The sequence below is a fragment of the Quercus lobata genome, chromosome 3 (genome assembly GCF_001633185.2).
Source record: "Quercus lobata isolate SW786 chromosome 3, ValleyOak3.0 Primary Assembly, whole genome shotgun sequence".
Lineage (NCBI taxonomy): Eukaryota > Viridiplantae > Streptophyta > Magnoliopsida > Fagales > Fagaceae > Quercus > Quercus lobata.
The window spans coordinates 59661512-59685578 of NC_044906.1; the positions used below are offsets into that span (position 1 = coordinate 59661512).

The 24067-nt window shown below is 34.1% G+C and overlaps 1 protein-coding gene across 6 annotated transcripts; it reads left to right on the plus strand.

The window, feature by feature from the left end:
- The first annotated feature begins 7323 nt into the window (after nt 1-7323).
- Nucleotides 7324-23861, plus strand: LOC115982555 (phosphatidylinositol 3-kinase, root isoform). 6 transcript variants are annotated; one of them, XR_004089655.1, is made up of 19 exons: nt 7324-7594; nt 8400-8496; nt 8953-9049; nt 9496-9654; nt 9760-9969; nt 12931-13109; nt 14470-14617; nt 17101-17196; nt 17964-18099; nt 18352-18473; nt 18919-19113; nt 19270-19440; nt 19531-19668; nt 21468-21622; nt 22358-22501; nt 22652-22799; nt 22891-23074; nt 23264-23390; nt 23763-23861. XR_004089655.1 is itself a non-coding variant. In XM_031105185.1 (18 exons), exons 1-17 carry the CDS (start codon nt 7483-7485, stop codon nt 23026-23028), a joined length of 2445 nt encoding a protein of 814 aa, XP_030961045.1. In that variant the 5' UTR covers nt 7324-7482; the 3' UTR covers nt 23029-23074; nt 23757-23861. The 6 variants fall into 6 exon arrangements, 2 of the variants coding, with proteins under 2 accessions (XP_030961045.1, XP_030961044.1); XR_004089654.1 differs by having other exon boundaries at nt 23294-23390; XR_004089653.1 differs by having other exon boundaries at nt 22891-23390; nt 23757-23861.
- Nucleotides 23862-24067: the final 206 nt, after the last annotated feature.

Below are 24067 nucleotides of genomic sequence, written 5' to 3' on the forward strand. Positions count from 1 at the left end.
TAAAGCAGTAACACAAGTGAGATTATTTCCTGTAAGCAAGATATCATCAACATAAACCAAGAGTATAGTGAAAGAAGCACCTTGTGAATGTGTGAATGGGGAATAGTTTGATTTGGATTGTACAAAACCCATCTGCAAAATGGTAGTTAAAAACTTCTCAAACCATTGTCTTGGAGCTTGCTTAAGACCATAGAGACTTTTATTCAACTTGCAAACCAAACCCTCCTCCTTGTTGTGGAAACTAGGTGGTAAGGACATATATACATCCTCAACCAAGTCACCATGCAAGAATGTATTATTAACATCCATTTGATGCAAATACCACCCTTTCACAACAGCTAAAGAAAAAACAATCCTGACAGAAACAGATTTAGCAACTAGGGGAAAAGTCTTAGAATAATCTAAACCATGCTTTTGAGTGAATCCCTTAGCAACTAAACGAGTCTTATACCTCTCAATTGATCCATCAGGTAAATACTTGATCTTGTAAACCCATTTGCAGCCTATGGCAGTCTTACTAGGTGGCAAAGGAGCTAAAGTCCATGTGTTGTTCACCTCCAATGCCTCAATCTCTTTGTCCAGAGTAGCCATCTATTTAGGATATTGAACAACCTGATGAAAGGAGGCAGGCTCTGAAAGAGTAGCACTGACTACTAGAACAAAGGACTTAAAAGAAAGACTCAAGTGAGAATAACTCAAAAAATATTAAATGGTTTATGGCAGACCAGATTGTGGTTTAGCACTAACAGATTTACAAGAATAATCTGATAGGTAAGATGGAGGAATGTGAGGTCTAGTGGATCTTCTTAATTGGGGCTGTATAGGTTGATCAATAGGAATTATAACAGAATCATAATTTGATATAGGGTTTGGTATGGAAGTATTAGCATTAGGATCATCTAATGGGGTAGGATCTAAGATAGAAACAGCAGAATTATGAGCATCTAATGATACTGGTATAGAAGTGTCATTAGAATTAGAATGATCATGAGTAGTGGAAGAAAATAAAGGAGAACCAAAGTCAGTGGTACAAGGAACATCTGAAGTTGCATGAGGAAAAACAAAGTCATCTAAGTAAGAAGTGGAAGGATGAGAAGCAAATGCATAAGCAAAAATAGACTCATAGAAAACAATGTCCCTGGATATGAAAATAGAATTGGAATCAAGATCTAATACTTTGTAGCCTTTAATGCCATGTGGATAGCCCAAAAACACACACTTCCTAGCCCTAGGTGCAAATTTGTGCCTATGATTAGGTGAGGTGGAGATAAAACACAAACAACCAAAACTCCTAAGATGTGTATAAGATGGTGGAGTATGAAAAAACATTTCATAAGAGCTTTTGTTACTTAGAGATTTAGAAGGAACCCTATTTATCAAGTGGACTGCAGTGGGAATGTAGTCACCCCAAAAACACAAGGGAACCTTAGATTGAAATCTCAATACTTTAGCAACATTAAGTATATGCTGATACTTCCTCTCAACAATGGCATTTTGTTGAGGAGTATCAACACAAGATAATTGGTGCAAGATACCATTGGAGTGAAAGAAGCCTTTAAGGTAAAATTTTGTACCATTATCACTTCTAATGGTCTTAATGTTGTAAATTAAGTTTTAACCATATTAGCAAAACTTGGAAGTAAAACTTGGGTATCTGATTTAAGTTTGAGAAAATAAACCCAAGTGCATCTTGAAAAATCATCCACAATAGTAAAAAAGTAATTGTAACCTCTAACAATGCAGGTAGCAAAAAGACCCCAAAGATCACAATGAATCAATTCTAAAGGGGTAGAAGATACATGATTACTAATGGAAAAATGAAGTCTTTTTTGTTAAAAGAAATGACAAACATCACAGCATGAAGCTTTATTAGAAATATCAATGTTTACAACATTTTTCAACAATTGAAGTTTAGAAAATGAAAGATGGCCTAATCTAGTATGCAATAAATTTGTGCTTGAAAAATGACTAGTAGCAACAGTAAGAGCAGAAGAGCTTTGCTAACTAGAAGAATCCAACAAATACAAGCCATTGTTTTCTCTACCCTGACCAATCATGCTCCATTGAGCAAGGTCTTGAATAAAGCAGCAATGACCAAGAAAAATGAGACAACAAAACAGATTTTTGGTAAGTTTACTAACCGAAATTAGGTTAAAATCAAAAGATGAAACACACAAAACATTAGTCAAAACAAGAGTAGAAGAAATATGCACATTGCCAACATGTGTGACTAAGGCTTATTTTCCATTTGGCAAATAGACACAAGTATTGACAATTGGAGTAATAGAGGTAAGTTGAGTCACTAAATGAATCATATGATTAGTGGCTCCAGTATCTATAATCCAAGAACTAGATTTATAAGCAATCCTATCTACTACTTGAGCAGAAAAAACTGAATGAGAAAAATTAGGTGGAATCCAAAAAGGATTACTTGAGAAATTAGAAGAACAAGAAGCTGAATTGGAAGTAGAAGGCAAGGATGATTGAAGTGTGACAGGTGCAAATGTCTGTAGTGGGGTAGAAATGGTATTGGGAGTTATGACAGATGTAACTTGACTGGTTTAAGTGCCAATGCCTGAATCTACACCTATATACCCTTTTAGAAATGTGAGTAATTGCTCACATTGAGCCTGAGAGATAGGGCATTAAGTCTGAAAAGATTGAGGACTTTGCTGCAGAAAAGAACCACCAAAAGAACTATCAGATGCACCTTGTGTAATACCAAAATGTGTACTTACAATATCATTCTAAAAACCAAATTGAACACCAAGAGGAGTATTCACCAAATTCTGAAACATGCTGTCAAATTGGACTCCAAAATTAGGTAATCCAATGGATTGAATAGTGGAATTAGCATCAAACCCAAAATTGCCTGAAACTTGATTAGCCATTGGCTTGTTACCCCCTTTAGGCTTGTATCCAGGAGGGTAGCCATGGAGTTTATAAAACTTATCTACTTTATGCCCAATAAAACCACAGTAAGTACAAATAGGTCTTTCATTCTTTCCTTTTTCACCACCTTTGTTATGACCCTGATTTCCTTGAAAAGATCTATTGTTATTCACATAAATTGCCACAACATCCAATTTTTGAACCATATTAACAGTATTTCCTATACTTCTTCTTTTCTCTTCTTGCAAAATCAAAGAACACACTTTGCTAAGAGAAGGAAAAGGCTCAATGAGCAAGATTTGCCCAATGAGGTTTCCATAGCTATCATTCAAGCCCATTAAGAAATGAAATACATGTTCTTTATGCTGTGCATCTAACTGAGATGACTTAGAACCACAAACACAAGCACAAGTGCAAATTGTGAAAGGTTGATAATTGACAAATTCATCCCTTGAATTTGGTAAAATAGGAACTCACTAAGAGTGAATCTTGAACCAAGTGTGAAATCTCCTTTTGAAGCTCAAACAATCTTGGTGTGTTCTCCTGAGATAGCCTATCTTTAATATCAATCCACAAGTCTTTTGCTAAATTGATGTACATCACACTTGCCTTGAGATGAGGACTAAGTGAATTGGTCAACCATGAAAGAATCGTAGTGTTGCATCTACTCCAAGAATTGAACAAAGGTGAGGTTGGATCTGGCTTTGGAATTGAACCATTCACAAATCCAAACTTGTTTCTAGCACTCAAAGCCAAAAACACAAATCTTGCCCAACTCATGTAATTCTCCGAACTAGTGAGAGGTTGAGATGTGAGAATTAAACCAAGATTCTCATTTGTTGGTAAAAAGAAAGGATTATTGGTAGATTCATTTGCCATAACTGCACTTGTAGGTGGTACAATTGAAGACGAAGGTACACTCGATGAATCTGAAGCCATGAAAGCTAAGAAAAAATCTAATTCATAAAGAAAACTTTGTTTGGTAGGAAGGAAAGTGAAGGAAAATTTGCTCTGATACCATGTAAAAACAAATTATCACAAAGAACTTGGAGAGAGCTTTGAGAGAGAAAAGAAAACTTGCATTTATTAATCAAGAAATTGTTATTGAATTAGTTACAAGATAATTAGCTTACAACTACTTATATACATGAAAAACAGAGATTAAAACTTGGCACCTAAATTCAATAACTAACTCTCAAAACTATCCACCAATGATACAATGACACCTAGCAAAATAAGTAACCAACTCTCCACTAATTCAAACAGTGTGTTTAGCCTTTTTGTCTTTGCCATTTTACACTTAAACTCTTTGTTACTGTTGTTGTTCTGTTTCTTCACTATTTGTCATTGAACTACCATTTCAGCTTCAACATGTGCAAATCAAACTCTTTTGATTTTTTTAGTTAAATTAGACTCTTCTTGTGGAAATCAAACTCTTACAAAACACGTAAGTTAAGACCAAATGAAAAAAATAAAAAATGATAAAATAACGGATTTTGCTTTTTAGGTTTTTTTATAACTAATTGAGCTCTCGATATGTGGTGCATTTTAAAATCGTACTAACACAAATATCACTAATTTTTTATTAGTTTCCTCCAATATTTCAATAATTTTTTTTACTAAAATTTATAATCTTTAGTGTTTTATTTTATAGACAAGCTATAAAGACAATAATAGTGGTTAGTGATTTGATCATATTATATGTGTTTACATGATATAATGACTGATACATATAGGCATGTTTTATGCCTACTTAAGAATGCAAATATTGTTTTAATAAAATAAAAATGCAAATATCCTTCAATTAATTCTTTTACATCATTGATGGTGTGTTATTAAATTTATTTATTTTCCTTTGTTTTGATTGTTGCAAAAGCAACTAAATTTGAACAAGAATATCACATTTCAAATCACTACAATGTTAATTCCATACATAATATATATAATGAGTTAAGAAATCTAAATGATTAAGATTAGTTTTTGTGAATTTACAAAGATATAATTTTTTTTCACTTTTGTGTTAATTGTTGTCAAAGGTAACTAAACATAAGGAAGAATGCCACATAATTGTATCAGTTGCTCTTCAACTATTGTGACATAATATAGTTGAAAAGCAATTGACATAATTAGGTGTGAAACTCCCTCCTAAACATTTGAATCTCGACCTCTACCAGTGGCAGAGCTAGGGATTTGTATTTGGGGGGGCCAAGTTTAAAATGAGAACATAAAATTTTCTTCCGTATATGCTATATTTATATTATGTACAATGAAAAGTGCTATATTCATAATATTTTCATTATACTTTTACAATAAAGTTTAGGTGGCAAGTTGTTACTTGTTTTAATTTGAAACCACCATTGAAATTACTTTTTTACGCATCAATAACAATAAATAATAACCCATCTCCTAAAATTTATTGTGAAAATATTTTTAAAATGTTGTGTACATAGGATTTTTCTATATACAGTAATTTAAAATAGAATTATAAGAAAAATGCTATGATCATTGAAGGTATAAAAACAAATACGTGAATAACCAACTGTATATTTTTGTCAAATTTATAATAATATATCATATTTATATGTTGTGGAGGCAAGAAATTAAACCGAGCTTAATAACTTGGCTAAGAACACAATTAATTTAGATTATGGGCTTATAACAATCAGTAATGGGAAGTTTGAACAAGAATTCATAATTTATCTCATCCTTACACAAGTATGTAAAAAAATAAAAAGGAAAACTCTTATTCATATCCTCCTTTTTTGTTACAATTTTTACTCTTAATGTTTCACACTTAGTATTTTATGTGTCTCTCTCCTTTTTCTCTCTCTTCCTTTATCTGAGTCATTTCCTTCTTTTTTATGTTTTGTTCTCATCCACCTAGATAACTTCTGGTCTTATCGGGCTCTTCTTTTTTGGTTTTTCATAATGAACGAAACTTTCCAAGGCTTCTTCTTACTATTCAAGTGTCCACCCGGATAATTTCTAGTCTTATTAGGCTCTCCTTTTTGGGTTATTCATCATGAATGGAGACTTCTAGGGTCTTTTTTACTATTCAGGCTTGTCCCTCTGCATTAAATGCGGTGATGGCAGGCAGGTGACCTTCATTTAATGCAGGGGTTGTTGTGGAAGTATTTGGAAATCTCAAACAGCTTCCTTGGTGAATCTTCTTTGGTACTTACCTTAGTAGTTCAGACATTATCTTGAAACTAGGCTGGGACTTACCTTGGTAGTTTGGACACTACTTCTGAACTAGGCTAGGACTTACCTCAGTAGTTCAGACACTACCTCGGAACTAGGCTAGGACTTACCTCGATAGTTTGGACACTACCTTGGAAGTAGGCTAGGAAGGGGACTGGGCCTGATCAATAGTTCGAGGTTCTGTATCTATTGTTAGAACAGATCGGTCTATGTTGTTTTTGTTTCCTACATTTAGGCCATTGCTTGAAATGGGCCCAGCATTTATAATAAGGCCGAATGTTTAGCCCACTACATATGCTATATAATATAGTATATTTATCATTTCAACAAAATATTATTGCCATTTTAATATTAAAAAAAATGCTATGTTTACAATATTTTGCAACATTTTCATAATAAATGCTAAGTGACAGGTTATTATTAGTAATTACTAATGAGCAAAAAAAATTAATTTAAATTGTGAATTTAAATTAGAATTTATAACAACTTACCAATTATAATTTATGAAGAGTGCTATGTCCACAATATTTTCACAACAAATCATATGTAGTAAGTTATTATTGGTTCTAATTTAAATCCACAACTTAAAGTACTTTTTTATCCATTCATAACAACCAATGACAACCTATCACTTAAAATTTGTTATAAAAATATTATGAAAATGTTATAAACATAACATTTCTCATAATTTATTGTGAAAATATTGTGGAGATCACCTTTTGCTTTTGAAGTGTATAATTTTAAAACCATACACATGTGGTCTCCTTGGAATTAGAGCAAATAGTAAAGCATTTTTGGGCTTATAAATTTGTGAAGTACTAAAGGAAAGTAAGACGAAAAGAAGAAATAGTTTCCAGTTAAACTCGTAAATTACATTCCTATGAATTAAAAAAAGATTTGGGGGAACTATGATCCCCTTCGGTCATAACGTGGTTCCACCACTAACCTTTGTCTAATTGCCTCCTATTCATAAGAATTTGTATTTATAAAGTGACCATCACAATAAAGAGAAAACGATGAGTTATTTGAAGTTCTCACTTCTCCCTTGTCGGGATTTTAGTTTTGTAAACAAATATATATTATTTAACTTCCTAGCCCATAACGGTGCTTATTGGGCTGCTGGGATGGTCTGCTAAACATCAGACTTTCAGGCTCTCTCCCCGCCCACGGCCCATCTCCTTAATTACCAAAAATATATACATAAAAAAAAACGTAACGTAAGTACTTCGGTTCTATACGTTAACAAGGCATCTCTTGAATCTTGATCCCCACAAACCAATTTAAACCCAAATGCCCAAAATAAAACCAATTCAAACTCAAATACCTTAAATCAAAAACCAAATATAACGAATCAAAGCAAGAAGAGGAAGAGGTAGCAAGCAAGCAAATATGAGCGGGAACGAGTTCCGGTTCTTCTTGTCCTGCGACATAAATCTCCCAGTAACCTTTTCCATTGAGAAATTGGAAGGTATTTTGCCCCCAATCAAGTCAACCAATTCAGGTACCTTCTTCTTCTTCTTCTTCTTCTTCTATAATTACATCTCTTATGTTCCGTTTGGTTACCAAGAAAATTTTCAGTCTATTGGGGATAATTGAATTTTATTTATTTATTATTGATTTATGTGCTTTGAACAATATATTTATTTCTATGTGCTATTGGGTCTAACGAATTAGATTTAGAGTAGAAGCTCAGCTCAATAAAGGACTCAGCTAATCAACTTTAATTTTGTGCCAAGTGCCCCAACTTAGATTTCAAATCTTCTCTAATTTTATGTCAGTTGCCCCAACTTAGATTTCAATAAATGACTGAATGTTAATTACTTCTTTGAAAAATGTAATAAAACTTTTTTTTTTTTTTTTGTATCATAATAGCAAAAATTAAGTTAAGAAATACTAAAAACTAAGTGTATAAATGGGTCAATGAATTACTTTTTACTAAAATGGGGCAATATGCATGTTCTACTAAATTATTGATATTAATTTAAATAATTTTTTTAAGTACCCAAATTTGCAAATCATTAGTGTCAATAAGCTCTAGCGAGGTCGTGGGTTCAAGACCCACCGGGTGCATGTGTAATTACTAATAAAGAAATATCTGCAAGTCTTTTCTGCAATCCGCTGTTTTTGCAAGCTAGTTCGAAATTTGAATTGGAATGATATTACTGACTGATTATCATCTGTAGTTTTGCTTGATAATCTATTGAAAATGCTATAGATCAGTGATGTGAGCAATACGCAACACAGTAATGCTTTTTAAAACCGTTACAACTTTATGCTAAACTGTGTGCTATTAACTTCTCCTGCAGAAACTGAGTCTGCTACAGAGGAGAGGAGGGTAGAGCTATATGTTGAGTGCACGTTGTACATTGATGGTGCTCCATTTGGCCTTCCTACAAGAACAAGGTTTTACATGAATTCTTTTTGTGCTTTTCATTCTCAGGAATAAAAAAGAGGTTTCAATTTTGTGGTGAGGTCTGTCTCAGCTGGTCATATGGGAAGAATGGCATCCACGTATACAAGCAAGCACATGAATGTGCATATTCTATATATATGTATATGTATATATATATATATATATATATATTTTTTTTTTCATTTCTCGTCTTTCTTCCCCTTTCACCCCTCAACATGAGTTTGGCTGTACTTGTAATTTAATTTCCTGTTTTATCGACTTTTAATTTCGTGATTTTTTCCCCTAAATTTTATTTAGGCTGTTAGGCATTGGTAGAATGCAAGATCTTACGGGTTGAAATCATGCTACTTCTAACGTATCAATTGAATTTTATTGCATTTTTCTTTTAAAAAAAATATCAATCCTATTGCTGTCTTATATCTATTGAATTTAATTTTTGGTGCCAGGTTGGAATCAACCGGACCTCCATCTTGTTGGAATGAACTCATAACATTGAGCACAAAATATCGAGACTTAACTGTTCACTCACAACTTGCTTTAACAGTAAGTTGGCAATAATCTGCTTATGTTGTTGTTATCTCCAATTTATCATTGTATAAAGTCAGGTGAACTTATCAACATGCTCCTTTCAGACTCATTTAGCTATCCTAAAGAATTCGGGCAAAGGCATGGTTCAGTTTAGTGGCTGCCTTCTACTGTACCTTGAATGTTTTGTTGCATTGTTAGCAATCACTAGAGTGTAAACAAGAGGTTTTATTTTTAGCAGTAAAAGTAAATGTTGTAGATGCATGACTATTCTTTTTTGGTCCACATCTTCTGTGGTCCTACTCAGTGCTCACCCTTTTGTTGCTCTACATTTCCATCATAGTGTAGTCAGTTATATATCTTGGTTATTGTATTAGTTCGTAATACATATCAGTTTCCTTTTTTCCCCCACTATTGAGATCCTAATAGCTGAGCTTTTATCCTAAATCTTACTGGGAATATAGGTTTGGGATGTTTCGTGTGAGAAAGATGAGGGATTAATTGGTGGAGCAACAATTCTTCTCTTTAACAGCAAGAAACAACTCAAAACAGGGAAGCAAAAGCTTAGGCTTTGGCCAGGAAAAGAAGCAGACGGGTCCTTTCCTACAGCTACTCCTGGAAAGGTTTTCTTATCACTTTATTAGGATATAGCATTTCAAGCTCTTTGCCTTGCTAGTTTTATGAAATAGTTAGATCTTTTTCTCTATAGTGTGGTTTTTTTCGTATAGGTCCCACGGCATGAGCGTGGAGAGTTGGAGCGCTTGGAAAAGCTTGAGAATAAGTACGAGAGGGGACAGATTCAACGTGTTGATTGGTTGGACCGCCTCACAATTAAAGCTAAGGAGAGAATCAAAGAGCGTGAAAGCTCTAAAAATGGAGGTTCTCATCTGTACCTGATTGTTGATTTCTGTAGCTTTGAACATCGGGTTGTTTTTCAGGTAGTGCCCATCTGCAATTCACAAATTTATTTGTTGCCTGATAATTTATTTAATTGCTTTTGACACTGTACTATCTGTGCATGTGTCATGAGACTCATGAGTATCTTTGCATCCTTCGTATTTTTTATGAGTTTACTTCTATCAAGTAGTTTATGTTTTTTGGGATAGAATCATTTTATTTTTATTTTTTATAAGTAATAAGTTTTATTGATATCAAAAAAGGAACACCCTAGTACATAGGGAGTGTACAGGTGGTCAAGAATTCAAGTACAAAAATTACAAGAATCAAGGAAATCAAGAAAAGAAGAGAATGATTGGTTTCGCATAGCAACCAACCAATCCAATAAAGTTCCTAAAAAAAAAAAACTTGAGTTCTAGTATGGATCTCTCATTATCTTCAAAACACCTACTATTTCTTTCCCTCCAAAGAGACCACATTAAACAATGGGGAACAATTTACCATATATGACCATTTCAATGATGAACAAACCTGCCTTGCCAACAAGCTAGTAGCCCTACAACGGATTGCGGCATAACCCAGCTTACTCCAAATAAACCCAAAACCATAGACCACAAATCTATAGCAACCGAACAATGAAGAAAGAGATGGTCAACCGATTCACCATTACACTTGCACATGTAGCACCAATCCAATATCCAAACCTTCCTTTTTCGTATATTGTCAATCGTCAAACATTTTCCTAAAGTAGCAGTGCAAACAAAGAAAACTACTCGAGAAGGAATCTTCTGTTTTCAAATACTTTTCCAAAGAAAATAGTAGTCATTAGAGCCCACTAAAATACTATAATAATCATTAACCATGAACCCCTTATATATATCAGGTTTCCAACACATCTTATCCTCACCAAACCCCCTTACTGAAGAACCATATATGGTATCCGTGATTTCTGACATAGCCTCTAATTCCCAAGCATGCACACCCCTAAAGAAACTTACATCCCAAAAGAGGACTCCATTAGTGGACTTCGTAAGTGTAGCCACACTAGCCTCCTTATCTTAGCAAAATCTAAACAATTCAGGATAGTTGATTGCAAGAGATGTCTCACCACACCAACGGTCTTGCCAAAACTTCACCCTAGACCCATCACCAGTATCATACAGAATATAGAGTCAAAGAGAAGGCCATGGGTATTATCACTCTCTCCCCTTCTATTGTCGTATCTTTCTCGTGGAAAATGGTGTGGCAATTGAAGGTTCCTCCTCGGGTAGCTTTTTTCTCTTGGACTGCTTCTTTAGGCAAGATTTTAACTACTAATAATCTTCGGAAGAGGCATATTGTTGTACTGGAGTGGTGTTATATGTGCAAAAGGTGCGGGGAATCTGTAGATTATCTATAGCATATGAGATCTGGAGTATGGTCTTTTGCTTGTTTGGTATTGTTGGGTGATGTTGCAAAGGGTAGTGGATTTGTTGGATTCTTGGTCATGCAATTTCAAATGACATCACAATAGAGATATATGGAGGATTGTGCCGCGCTATTTGATGTGGTGTATATGGTGGGAATGGAATGCTAGAAGCTTTGAGGGATGCGAATGGTCCATTCTTGAGTTTAAGTCTTATCTTTTTTACTCTACTTGAATGGTGTTTAGTTTTACCATCTTTTTCTTGTCTTTCCCTTCTTGTTTTTCTTGATCTTTGTAACTTGGTATCTTGATGTTTTTGCCCCTTTAGTACGTTTCCTATGTACTGGGTTGTGTTATTTTTTTTAATAAAATCTTTATGTCACTTACCAAAAAAAAAAAAATTCCACAAACCAACACCATATGGACCATTAACAGATCTGGTACACCAGCCATCCCATACACATCCATATTTCACCTCTATCACTTGCCTTCAAAGGGCATCCTTCTCAATCCCAAATCTCCATAGCCACTTCCCAAGTAAAGTTTCATTAAAAAGTCTTACCTTTCTTATCCCTAAGCCACCCGAAGAAATGGGAGAACAAATAGTAGCCCATTTATCCAAATGAAATTTGGGTTTGTCACCAATGCCACTCCATAAGAAATTCTATTGAAGTTTCTCAATTCTGTTAGCCATAACAGCAGGTATAGGAAATACAGATAGCAAATATGTGGTTAAATTAGATAGAGTGCTTTTGATTAAAGTGACTCTACCTCCCTTGGATAGGTACAAATGTTTCCATCCCGCTAATCTCATTTCCATCTTCTCCAGAATCGGGTTCCATAATCTCTTATCCTTGAATTTAGCACCAAAAGGAAGACCAAAATAGGCAAATATTTCATTGGAAGAGTACCTTGCTTGCAGCCAAGGACATTCAACTATAAGTCAATATTATGCACCACTCCAACAGGAACCAATTCTGACTTGCCCATATTTATCTTTAGACCAAAAATTGCCTCAAACCAAATAAGGATCATATGGAGAATCAAAATCTGATCTAGATCAGCATCACAAAAAATTAGAGTGTCATTTGCAAAGAGGAGATGAGACACTGCCAAGGATCTTCCCCCTAAATTACCCACACTAAAGCCTGACATGCGACCTTGACATGTAACCTTCATTGATAGCTTTATCTAACATTCTTCCAAGGGCTTCCACCAAAAAAAAAAAATAAATAAAAAATAAAACAACAACAACAACAAAGGAGACAATGGATCACCTTGACTCAACCCTCTGGAGCTCTCAAAAACCCATAGGTTTTTAATTATGCCTGCATTTAGATTAGGCACCTGTGAACTTGATCTTAAATTTTATCACATCTTAAAACGACTTGGATTTTGGTTGTGGTTTTTTGTTGAAATGCCATGTAATTGAATTTATTTCAGATTTATAGTGTGGATTGACTCTTATCTTCTATTCTTCTATTGATCCAAGATTTTTTTTTTGGTTAAATTATTGATCCAAGATTTATACATGGTAGCAACTTTATTTTCACTTTTATTCTTAATCTGAAGTAATCTTTTTTTGTTGGAAATGTAGGAATCAGGAGCAAATTTCTTATTACCATCTCCTCTAATGTCAACAAATGAAATTGTTATTGTCTGGGACCCAGAAGTGGGAAAGATAAATCCCTCTGAGCACAAGCAACTAAAGCTCGCTAGGAGTTTAACCCGTGGTATTATTGACAGGGATCTTAAACCAAGCTCTAATGAGAGAAAGTAAGCTTGAATTTATTATTTATTTATAAGTAAGCTTACTTATCAAAAATTTATTTATAAGTATGCTTGAAATTCTTACATCAAGATTCAATTGGGTTAAACTCAAATTATTGGTTACTTTTGTTTTATTTTTCTCAATATCCTCCTTATACATTATTGGTTTTTTTTTTTTTTTTTTTTTTTGGGATTCATTTTTTTAATGAAACTTATTACTTTGAAAAAAAAAAGAACAGGAATCATGTATAGGCATATATGTTGAGATGCTTGACTCGCTTCTTGATGGAAAGCAGTTTGGCTACTGCAACATTAATAATTTAATATATTTGATTGTGGTTGAATCTAGGAACTTCAAAGCAAATGATGGTTTTGTGTAGTAGGAATTTGTTTGTGATAATATTTGTGTTATAGGAAGCCCTAGATGATCAGAACTGTAAACATCTTCATCATTCTTTATAAAATATGAGGGGACTATCTAATAAGTTGTTTGTTTGTGGATATGTATTTAAGGTGGGTTGGTGGATAAAGCTTGGTTGTCTAGGTTGGATAATTGAGCCTTGCTTAGGAAAATCATGTTTGACCCCTTAACTGTCATGTGACTATGCTAGAACTGGCAAACTTTGGCCCTACTATGCCCAAGCTAAACAGGTTTTACTTTGCCTCTGACTTTAGTGTCTTATATAAAAGTTTAAACATAAATTTTTCTATATGTTTAAGTAATTTCCTAAAGTTATCAACGGTTTTGGTATTGCATTTAATTTGTTTTTTAACACTAATTTCCTATTGTGAACAAGTTGGAAAGATGTTCCTGGTTGGCCAGTTTTTGATAGGCCTGACCTCTTTATCTTGAAGAAGGGTTTGAACTAATATTCTTGTTTGACTTCAGGTTCAAAGTCTGCAATTAGCACTTAGACCTTCAAATCATCTTCCTTAATCTAAAAATATTAATATGTGGAGTAATACAGTCCTGAACAAATAGCTCTTAAATCACTTGAAAACAACCAAGTGTCATGCCTACTAGGAATACATTAAGCATTTATGTAAAAGTATGTTTATTTTTTTTTAAATAAGGTTTTTTTTACTAAAGGTATCAAATTGAAAGGAAAAAGAAATGTATTTGAAATGTAATACATGGGACTCAAAAAGCCAAATCCTGTGTGAAAGAATACTTAAATTCTTCAAAATTAATGATTTTGGATCTTGCTGGAGTTATGCATTTAAAGCACATTATTACATTTGGATAAATTCAAATGATAGCTAGAGCTAGATTTTCGTTTTTTCTTTTCATTTTTTACCATCATTTTGTTCATTGAAATTCTTATTTTATTTTATATATATCATTTTTGCATACTCCTTGTTGAAGGTCAATACAAAGAATACTGAAGTACCCACCAACAAGGACTTTGAGTGGAGATGAGAGGCAGCTACTTTGGAAATTCCGTTTTTCATTGATGTCTGAGAAAAGGGCTCTCACAAAGTTTCTCCGATGTGTTGAATGGAGTGATGTTCAGGTCAGCCCTTTTTTTTTTCCCAATTATTTATGGACTGTATAACTGAAGCTTTAAAGACTTACTTTCGTTCATTACTTGTTTTTCCATCACATCTTTTATTGTGTATAACTTTTATTATATTATTGGCCCATCTGTACATTTAAGCGTCCCCCCACTAATCAAGAGGGGTAGAAAGGTAGGTGGTGGTGGTCAGAATTTGAACTAGATATTGATAGAGTGGTTAATCTATATCCTCTTATTTCTTTATTGTATCATTTATCCTCTGACTTTTATCAAGATTGTTTCAGCATCTGCTTTTCACACTCTTCTTCTGATGTAACTTATCTTCTATATATTTTTTGATGTGAATGATCATGTGTGTAAGGCTTCCTCTAAGAGAATTACAAATTACATGTAATAGCATAAGATGGAAAAAGCTATTATATCTTTAACTTTTATTCCTCCAAATGTGGAAAACTTAGATCATTATTTGAATGACATAAATGCTTGTTTTAATTAACAGTCCACATTATAGACATTTTTGAGATTTTGTAGTGGCATTCTTCTCTTTTTTTTTTTTTTTTTTGGTTGCAAGTATCGAAAATTTTATTAAGAATAAAACAGACCCATGTACACTGGAAATGTACTATCAAGAACCCAAACTACAATGATCAAACAAATCAGGAAGGGAAAATCCAATTTTTAAAACATGACTATACGACTAACTTGAAGCAGTCTGAATATGGTGCTTGACAAGTTGCCATAACTTGAGACCATTTTCAATATCATCATCACTTGAAGTCACCATGCACCTATGAAACCTTGCTGATAGTGGATGGGTGCTTTAAAGCTTTACCAGGAAAGGAGAACTGCTAAAGTAAATAGGATTGACTCTAGCCTACCCCTTAGGCAAGAGACTTGTAACGCCGTAGAGCTTCTAGCTATATTGTTGATTGATACCCTGCTGATTTAGCAATTATAAGTGGGTTTTGAACTGTGTTCTTTGGGGGAAGATCAGTCTGAAAGACCTCATAAGCGGGAATTTTATTCCTTTCTATTCTCGGGACAAGTTATTTCAAGAATGTTCATATCCTCAAACATATAAACATATAGAAGCTCAGGATTTGACTGTATCCTTAAGTGATTCACTGATAAAAATACTCATTCAGATATTTATTATAAAAAAAAAAAAGGCGTATTGTTGTTCTTGATTGGTGCTACATGTGTAAGAGGTGTGGAGAGTCGGTGGATCATCTTCTGCTTCATTGTCCTTTAGCCTGGGAGTTGTGGTCATTGGTGTTTTGTTTGTTTGGGCTGCATTGGGTTACGCCTCTTAAGGTTATTGAGTTGTTTGAATCTTGGCAAGGTAAATTTGGGCAGCATCGCAATATAGATTTTTGGAGACTTGTGCCGCACTGCTTGATGTGGTGTATTTGGAGGGAAAGAAATGCTCGCTGTTTTGAGGGATGTGAACGGTCCTTGCTAGAGATTAAGTCTTTTTTCTTACACACTCTCCTTGGTTGGAGTGTGGCTCTGTCGCATTTTTCTTGTTTTTCTCTTCCTCTTTTACTTGATCATTGTAACTTGGGTTTTTGATTTTCGCCCCCAAAGTACATTCCCAATGTACTTGGGTTGGTTTCTTTTTTTTGTTTATTAATAAAATTTTTTAGTTATCTATAAAAAAAAAATAAATAAAAAAAAAAAATAAAAAACTCATTATCAGATGGAAATTAAGATGTTTCTTTCTTTCTTGACATATTAGCATAAAAAATCAATGTAGTTCAAGAAGATTGAACTATGAAGCAGGGACTTGTCCTGACTTGTTTTTGAACAAAAAGGTAGTCCATTCACTGCACCTTAATTTTCAGGTGATGTCACTGCCTTTGTTAGTTTACACAAGGAGTTCGTGCCATAGCATATGCTCCCTCATGCCCTTGAGTTAGAAATCTTGTGTTCAAAATTATTACCTTGAGGATATGGACACAAAATGGAACTTGGAACCTGGTGTACTAGGTTTAGGGGCAGAGATCCAGTGTGCTAGTCTTCCAGTAGTTTCGTTATATTGTTTCTTTCATTTGCCATTCTAGTCACAATGATGCAAAAACGGGGGAAGCTCCCCCTAGCCATATCATGTATAATCCCCCAATGGAGATGGGATAAATTTCAGGTCTCAGGTACTGCACTTTTGACGGTATGCCTCTAGTTATCCGTCATTTGACTGTCTTTCACATATTATAACACTTCATTGTAGATTACTGTATAGTTAACTAATTTTAATATAAATTATGCATCAGTTTATACTTTTATTTTTGTATGCCATCTTTTACCAATAAAATTGCATCTCTCTCTCTCTCATGCTTGTATTTTCTTTAAGGAACAAGTTTAGATGACTTTTTTTAATGAGAAATTTTTATTCTGATTAATTAAAATAGACTATCACCAAAGTTCAAAGTACTCAAAGATCTAGATCATTCTAAAAGATTGTTGTGTCAATGTATGTGCAGGAAGCAAAACAAGCATTAGAATTGATGGGTAAGTGGGTAATGATTGATGTCAGTGATGCGCTTGAGCTTCTATCTCCTGTTTTTGAAAGTGAAGAGGTACGTGTCTGAAAGATAAGGCCTTTGTTTAACAATTTTCTCAATGAATTCCTTTCTCACTCTCTCTATGAATGGCTACATACACATACATGCACTTACATATGATTGCGAATTTCATTTGTGCTTCAACTAATGGATTAAAGGTGTCAATTTTGATTGATGTCACCCTGCCAGCCATTTTTCCGATCAGTTATAGTAGGTACTAACATATTTTCTTTGATATTCCACCTTCAGGAAAGTTGTAGTAGGTAGTTATCAAAGAAAAATAATAGCTCTGTGCTTTCTAATTGGAAGCATGTTGGACTCAGCAGAGCCATTGCAAAAGTCAATGTGAATTATTTATTTGACACCCATAATAGCTGAAAAGAAGATCAAGACAGGGTTTTTCCTTATTTTCACAGATAGGATATCCTGATTTATTAATATTTCACCTTACTCTAGTCAGGCCTCTGATGTGGTTGCAGTAAGTTGGACTGAGCCAATCAATGTTAATTCTAAGAGTTATTACAATAATTTCTTTCTAAGAAATCTTACAATTTAAGAGAGAAAAATAGATATAATAATTCATGGTTGATGTATGTAGGACTCCCTCTGTCCCATATGGGTATTGAACATTTAAATAAAGTAAACCATAAGTGGGAAATTTATAGGACTTCATTTTTGCATCCCAAAATAAAATAGAGGACTAACAATTTGGAATGGAGGGTGTAATATCTCACACATTTTATTTCTTAATGATAATGCCTAATTGTAGTACCTCTTAACAGGTACGTGCATATGCTGTTAGTGTTCTTGAAAGAGCTGATGATGAAGAGCTCCAGTGTTATTTACTTCAATTGGTTCAGGCTCTACGGTTTGAGCGCTCTGATAAATCTCGCCTTTCTCATTTCCTTGTGCAACGTGGTATGCACCATGTTGTACACATATTATGCGTGTGTGATAGCATCTCTCCTTTATCATTTCCTTGTGCAACGCATGTGCATGCGCATTTGTGATAAAATCTTGCCTTTCTCATTTCCTTGTGCAAGGTGGTACACGCTGTAATGTTCACGTATATTGTGTGTGCTCATGGGTGTGTGTGTGTGTACATGTTTAAGTGCTACACATTGCAGTTAAATTGTTGTGGCATCTGAGAGTTCCCATGAACTTTGACAGCATTACGCAATATCGAGTTTGCTAGCTTTCTTCGCTGGTATGTTGCTGTGGAGCTTCATGATCCAGCCTATGCCAAACGTTTCTATTGTACCCATGAAATTCTGGAAGAGCATATGATGAAGGTTTGGGATCATAAACTTTCATTTTTTGAGTGTTATGTCTATTCTGATCAGGATAAGTATCATATTGGTTTTTGTTTTTATTATCAGGATATGTAATGTATGCCCTTATCTGTATCCAGTTGATAAAATGCAAACAAATCTTTCTTTGGGTATTCAGAACTTATAATAATCTAAAACATGAAAATATCTTCCTTTAGCTACATCTGCTGCTTCTAGCATAGGAATATAAAAGGATAGAAGTTATAAATACTCATTCTATGAAAATATTTTAATTTTCATACATGACAATTGCTGTGTGGAACATTATTCTCTATAAAATGTAACTGTCTATGAAAATGGTATCATCCCAATGTAAGTGTGATGGTATGAATGAATGTCTTTGTGGTTTTGGAAATGTATAATTTAGCATCTCTACAGTCTTATAATTTTGTCTACTTTATAACAGTTGGCAGCTGGTGTAAATGGAGATGAAGATGGATTTAAATTGTGGCAAAGTTTGGTACGTCAGACAGAATTGACTGCTCAGTTGTGTTCAATTATGAGAGATGTAAGAAATGTACGTGGTAATACTCAGAAGAAGATCGAAAAGCTTAGACAGCTGCTTTCTGGTCTTCTTAGTGAACTTACCTATTTTGAAGAGGTATTATTAAATTTAACAATCTTTTTGCCTGTTGTTCAACTCATCTATCAAACAATTGGGGCTTAATCAACTTGAACTATTGTATCTGGTTAATTCTTGGAAGCTGCTCAAATTTTATCAGTTATATTAAATTCTGTTAGCTTACCACATTTTCAGCCGATTCGATCACCAATGGCTCCAAATGTCCTTATTACTGGGATTGTGCCATCCGAGTCATCAATATTCAAAAGTGCACTGCATCCCTTGCGCCTGACTTTCCGAACAGCAAATGGTGGAAGTTGCAAAATCATATTTAAGAAGGGAGATGATATTCGTCAAGACCAACTGGTAGCTATTAAACATTCCCTCTCTTTCTTTGACACACAGATGTGCATGTGATAACATGACTGAGGTTATATGGATATGCGGTTCCTGTAGGTTATTCAAATGGTATCACTCATGGATCGATTGCTTAAATTGGAAAATCTTGATCTGCACTTAACTCCGTATAAGGTTCTAGCAACTGGACAAGATGAAGGCATGTTGGAATTCATACCATCCCGTTCTTTGGCACAGGTATTATGTCCTATGAAGTTGCTTCATTGATATGAGTACTGTGTACAATACCATTTACTTTGTATTCTATAAATTTCACTTTCAAGGCATCATTCTTATCTTAATATTTCGATGATGATCATTAAATATTAAATAATAGGAATATGGCATGGTAGATTCTATCAATGTTGATTGTCCTTTTTGGTCTCTTGGAAATGTTGTGAATTTCACAAATATTGCCACTAAATATTTGTGATTTTTTATAAGTATATATGTGATGTTGGAAGGAAAACATCTTCAAGAGAGATATGAGTATTTTTATTTTTAATTGTGGTTATTTTAGACTAAAGGAGGACCTGGGTTATTTTAGACTAAAGGAGGACCTGGGTTGCTTAAGATTGCTTATCTCACACTAGATGAGCCAGAGATGGAGATAAGTCTTGTTGAGAATGATGACTATGTTGATGACGATGATGTTGTTGTTCTGTGATAATCTTGAAAGTTTAAAACTTGTTATCCTTTTATGTTTTTAGTTTGATGTTGAACTTGTTGTTCTATGGTAATCTTGAAAGTTTAAAGCTTGGTTTCCTTTTATGTTTTTAGTTTGATGTTGAATGTAGCCTATTTAAACTTTTGGTTTGTACACTGAACATTTTTTGTGTATTATTGTACTACTTTTGGGTGTTAGTTTACTTATTTGTAGTTCTTACATAATTTAAATTCTAGACATAAACGTATTTTATGTCTAAAAAATATGCCTAAATATAATATTTAATTAATTATTTAATTGCCGTGTCCACGCCGTGTCGTATCCTTATTTTTCAAAAATTACCGTATTGCTATGTCCATGTCCGTGTCGTGTTAGTGCATCATAGATTTTAGTCAATTATAGTTACTTTATATGGGTAAAAGATGCAATTTCTCACAAAAATTGCTGACATTTAACAGAAAATAGATGTCATTCTTGATTTTGAAGTTTTAAATTATTTATATTAGTCACATGATCAAGTATTTTGTAATCATGTTCATTAATCAGAGGCAAGATCCAGGGCATTTGGATTGCGGGATTACATGCTGCAAACCCTGGAGCATGATGATCAACTCTGATATCATGTGTCTTGAAAAAAAACTATTAGATTATATAATCAAATATGCATGCTTGCATTTATGAAGAAAATTTATGATTGATCATATAATTTTTATAAAGATGAACCAAGGTTGCAATTACACACCGACATTGTATAATATTAAAATACATATTCTTGATATGGGATTTTGTGTAACTAGCACATAGCCAGCTAGAACAGACAAATGTTTCAGAGTATCTACTTTTATGAATGCAACCTGAATAGGATTTTAAATTATTAGTGTTGAGCGTACTTGGATGATTTTGACCTCAGAAACGTTGACTTTGTTATGAGAGGCTGTTGGTGCCTAGGTGCTTATGATGAGACCAGTCCTACTATGTGCTTAAAAATTACACAAGTGGCTGTAATTTTGGTGGACTGGGCAGTTGATTTCTTGGCATAATTTTTATCCGAGCACATGCACATGTTTTAATAATTTTCAATTATTTTTACAAAGGAAATTAGATGGAATCTGAACATTGCAAAAAATAAAATTGTGACTTTGGAACATTTATCACAAACATTACCTTGTTGATTAGCAATAACATTCTTTGGTCTTTTTTAGTTACAGTGTTGATTTATTCTTGAGATATGCTTGCACGTATATTTGACCAAATGTTATCCTCCTTGTATCATGTAAAATTTTGCAGTGGGTTAGTAAGATATGTTTTTTTGTCTTTTTTTGGTATCCAGATTCTGTCGGAGCATCGTAGCATTATAAGTTATCTCCAGAAGTTTCATCCGGATGAGCATGGACCATTTGGCATTACAGCTACCTGTCTTGAAACATTTATAAAAAGCTGTGCTGGCTACTCTGTTATCACTTATATACTGGGCATTGGAGACAGGTAACTATTGTTTACAGTTGGTTTCATTGTAACCATCTACATGTGCAGCTTGGTACTAGTATAAAATTTAATGGCTTTATATTTTTCCCTATATAAAATTCATCCCATTTCTTTTTAAAAGGTGAAAAATGCTTCATCATTAGAAACATATAACCATTTTCTGTCTCAAGTTCTGTTGCTACATGTATTTCTTAGTGCTGATGCAAGTCATGAAACTTAGTAATTTTTATCAACATGTCTGCAAGTGGACTGGGTTTATTTGTTTAGACTGACTACAACCAAAGTCATGGCTACTTCAACCAAAAAAGGTCTACCCCCTATTCAAACCGAAATAAGTACCTCATTTCACTTACAAAGAAGTAGTTGGAGCTGGGCTTGAACTATGAGAGTTAGGTTTGCTTTTGTTTCATGTTTATAAGAGTGTTCTGATCCCTTATTTGATCAAACCACTCCTAGTGTTCAGTTGATATTGCGTGTAGAATATATAAGGTCATTGGACATGTTTTATGCTGCAACATTTAAATTGAGCGCGGAGTTTTTCATCCCTGATTTATAATAGAATGCAGTCAGTCCCTTTTATTGACAATTTTCTGTACCTGTTATTGTCTGCTCTGTGAAATGGTGGATGGTTCACCAGGAAAGCATGTTGACATTTCCAGTTCTTATGACCATTTGGAATATGCCAATTCAAAGCACTATTTTTTATTTTAAGACATTGGTTTTTTTGTTCCATAGGCACCTAGACAACCTTCTCCTCAGAGATGATGGGCGTCTATTCCATGTTGATTTTGGTTTCATTCTTGGCCGTGACCCCAAGCCGTTTCCACCGCCAATGAAGCTTTGCAAAGAAATGGTTGAGGCTATGGGTGGAGCTGAAAGGTAAATAGTTTTTAACTCTTTGGTGTTTTTGTTTATGTCATCTTTGCCAGATGAAGTTGCATTAAACTTGTGACATCAAAGGCCCTTAGCTTGGTGCTGCAAAATCAGTTTACAAGAGTGCAAATTGCTGATTGTTTTTTCCTCCTGCAGTCAATATTATACAAGGTTCAAGTCCTATTGTTGTGAGGCATACAACATTCTTCGGAAATCTAGTAACCTAATTTTAAATCTGTTTCATCTCATGGCGGGTTCCAACATTCCTGACATAGCCTCTGACCCTGAGAAGGGAATCCTTAAGGTGAGTTTCTTTATGTTTGTAATCTCATTTTAATTATGGTAAACATTTGTTTGTGTTTTGTGTTTTAACTGGGAATGTTGATGTCATACAGCTCCAGGAGAAGTTCCGCTTAGACTTGGATGATGAAGCCTGCATACATTTTTTCCAGGATCTTATCAATGAGAGTGTTAGTGCATTGTTTCCTCAAATGGTTGAGACCATTCATCGGTGGGCTCAATACTGGCGCTGATCCCCGAAACAATTTGGGTATTGTAAATGCATTTGTAAATAGCCAGGTGATTTCTAGTGTCTTTAAGTTTCAGTTTGCACTTTTTGCATATTCTTCCAAACAGGTTTACTGGAAATGAACCTGTGTTTTTCTGGCATAACTAATGAATTAAGTTATAGTTAATTTGTATGTTTTGCTGAAAATACAAGCTTCAGCTGAGTTGAACTTATAACCAAATCTTGTCATTTTTTATTAGGGTTTATAATTAACCGGTTGAATATGACAGCTCTCCAGCTGATACTCTGGATGGATCTTAAAAATGACAGACAAGAAGGATAGAGAATATGATAGCAATCATCTTTAACAACCGTATAGGAATTATGGTAATTTATTTCTTTGTATACCTTGTTTAGTGAATTTGAAGCAATATATGTGACTCTCTATTTGGATGAACCATAGTTGTCATATTGTTTGGTATAAGGACCATCTCAAACCTTTTTCACATACTATATCTGCATCACAACCAACTAGTTTGGTATGGGTATATATTCTCCTGACCTCTTTTTGTATGCACTTACGGCATGCACATGTTTAGGGTTTTCCAAATTCCCCCTAGTTGGACTCTTTTACTAGATTTTTTACTGAATCTTTGGTCCTATGTGAAAATTTGAGGGAAGTAATTTGGTAATATGTGATGTGTCGAATTGAATTTCTGAAATCACTTCTTTTGCTTTCCCCTCTCTTTTAAGTTTCAGATTAGTAGCCGCAATTTTAAGGTTGAAATGGATCTTTTGAAGCTGCAGACTTGAATGTCATCCTGAAGGATGAGAGAAAAACACACCCCCACCCCCCCCCCCCCCCCCCCCCCAAAAAAAAGGCAGTGAAGTGGATTATCAGTATATATAAATTCTTTAATTGTTCTTTTTATCTGATCTAGGTTTGGATCTAAATATCACAGTATATCTAAATTCTTTTATTTTTCTTTTTATCTTATTTAGGTTTGAATCTAAATATGTATGATATAACTTTATTGAAATGTATAGAAACTCTGTAACACGTG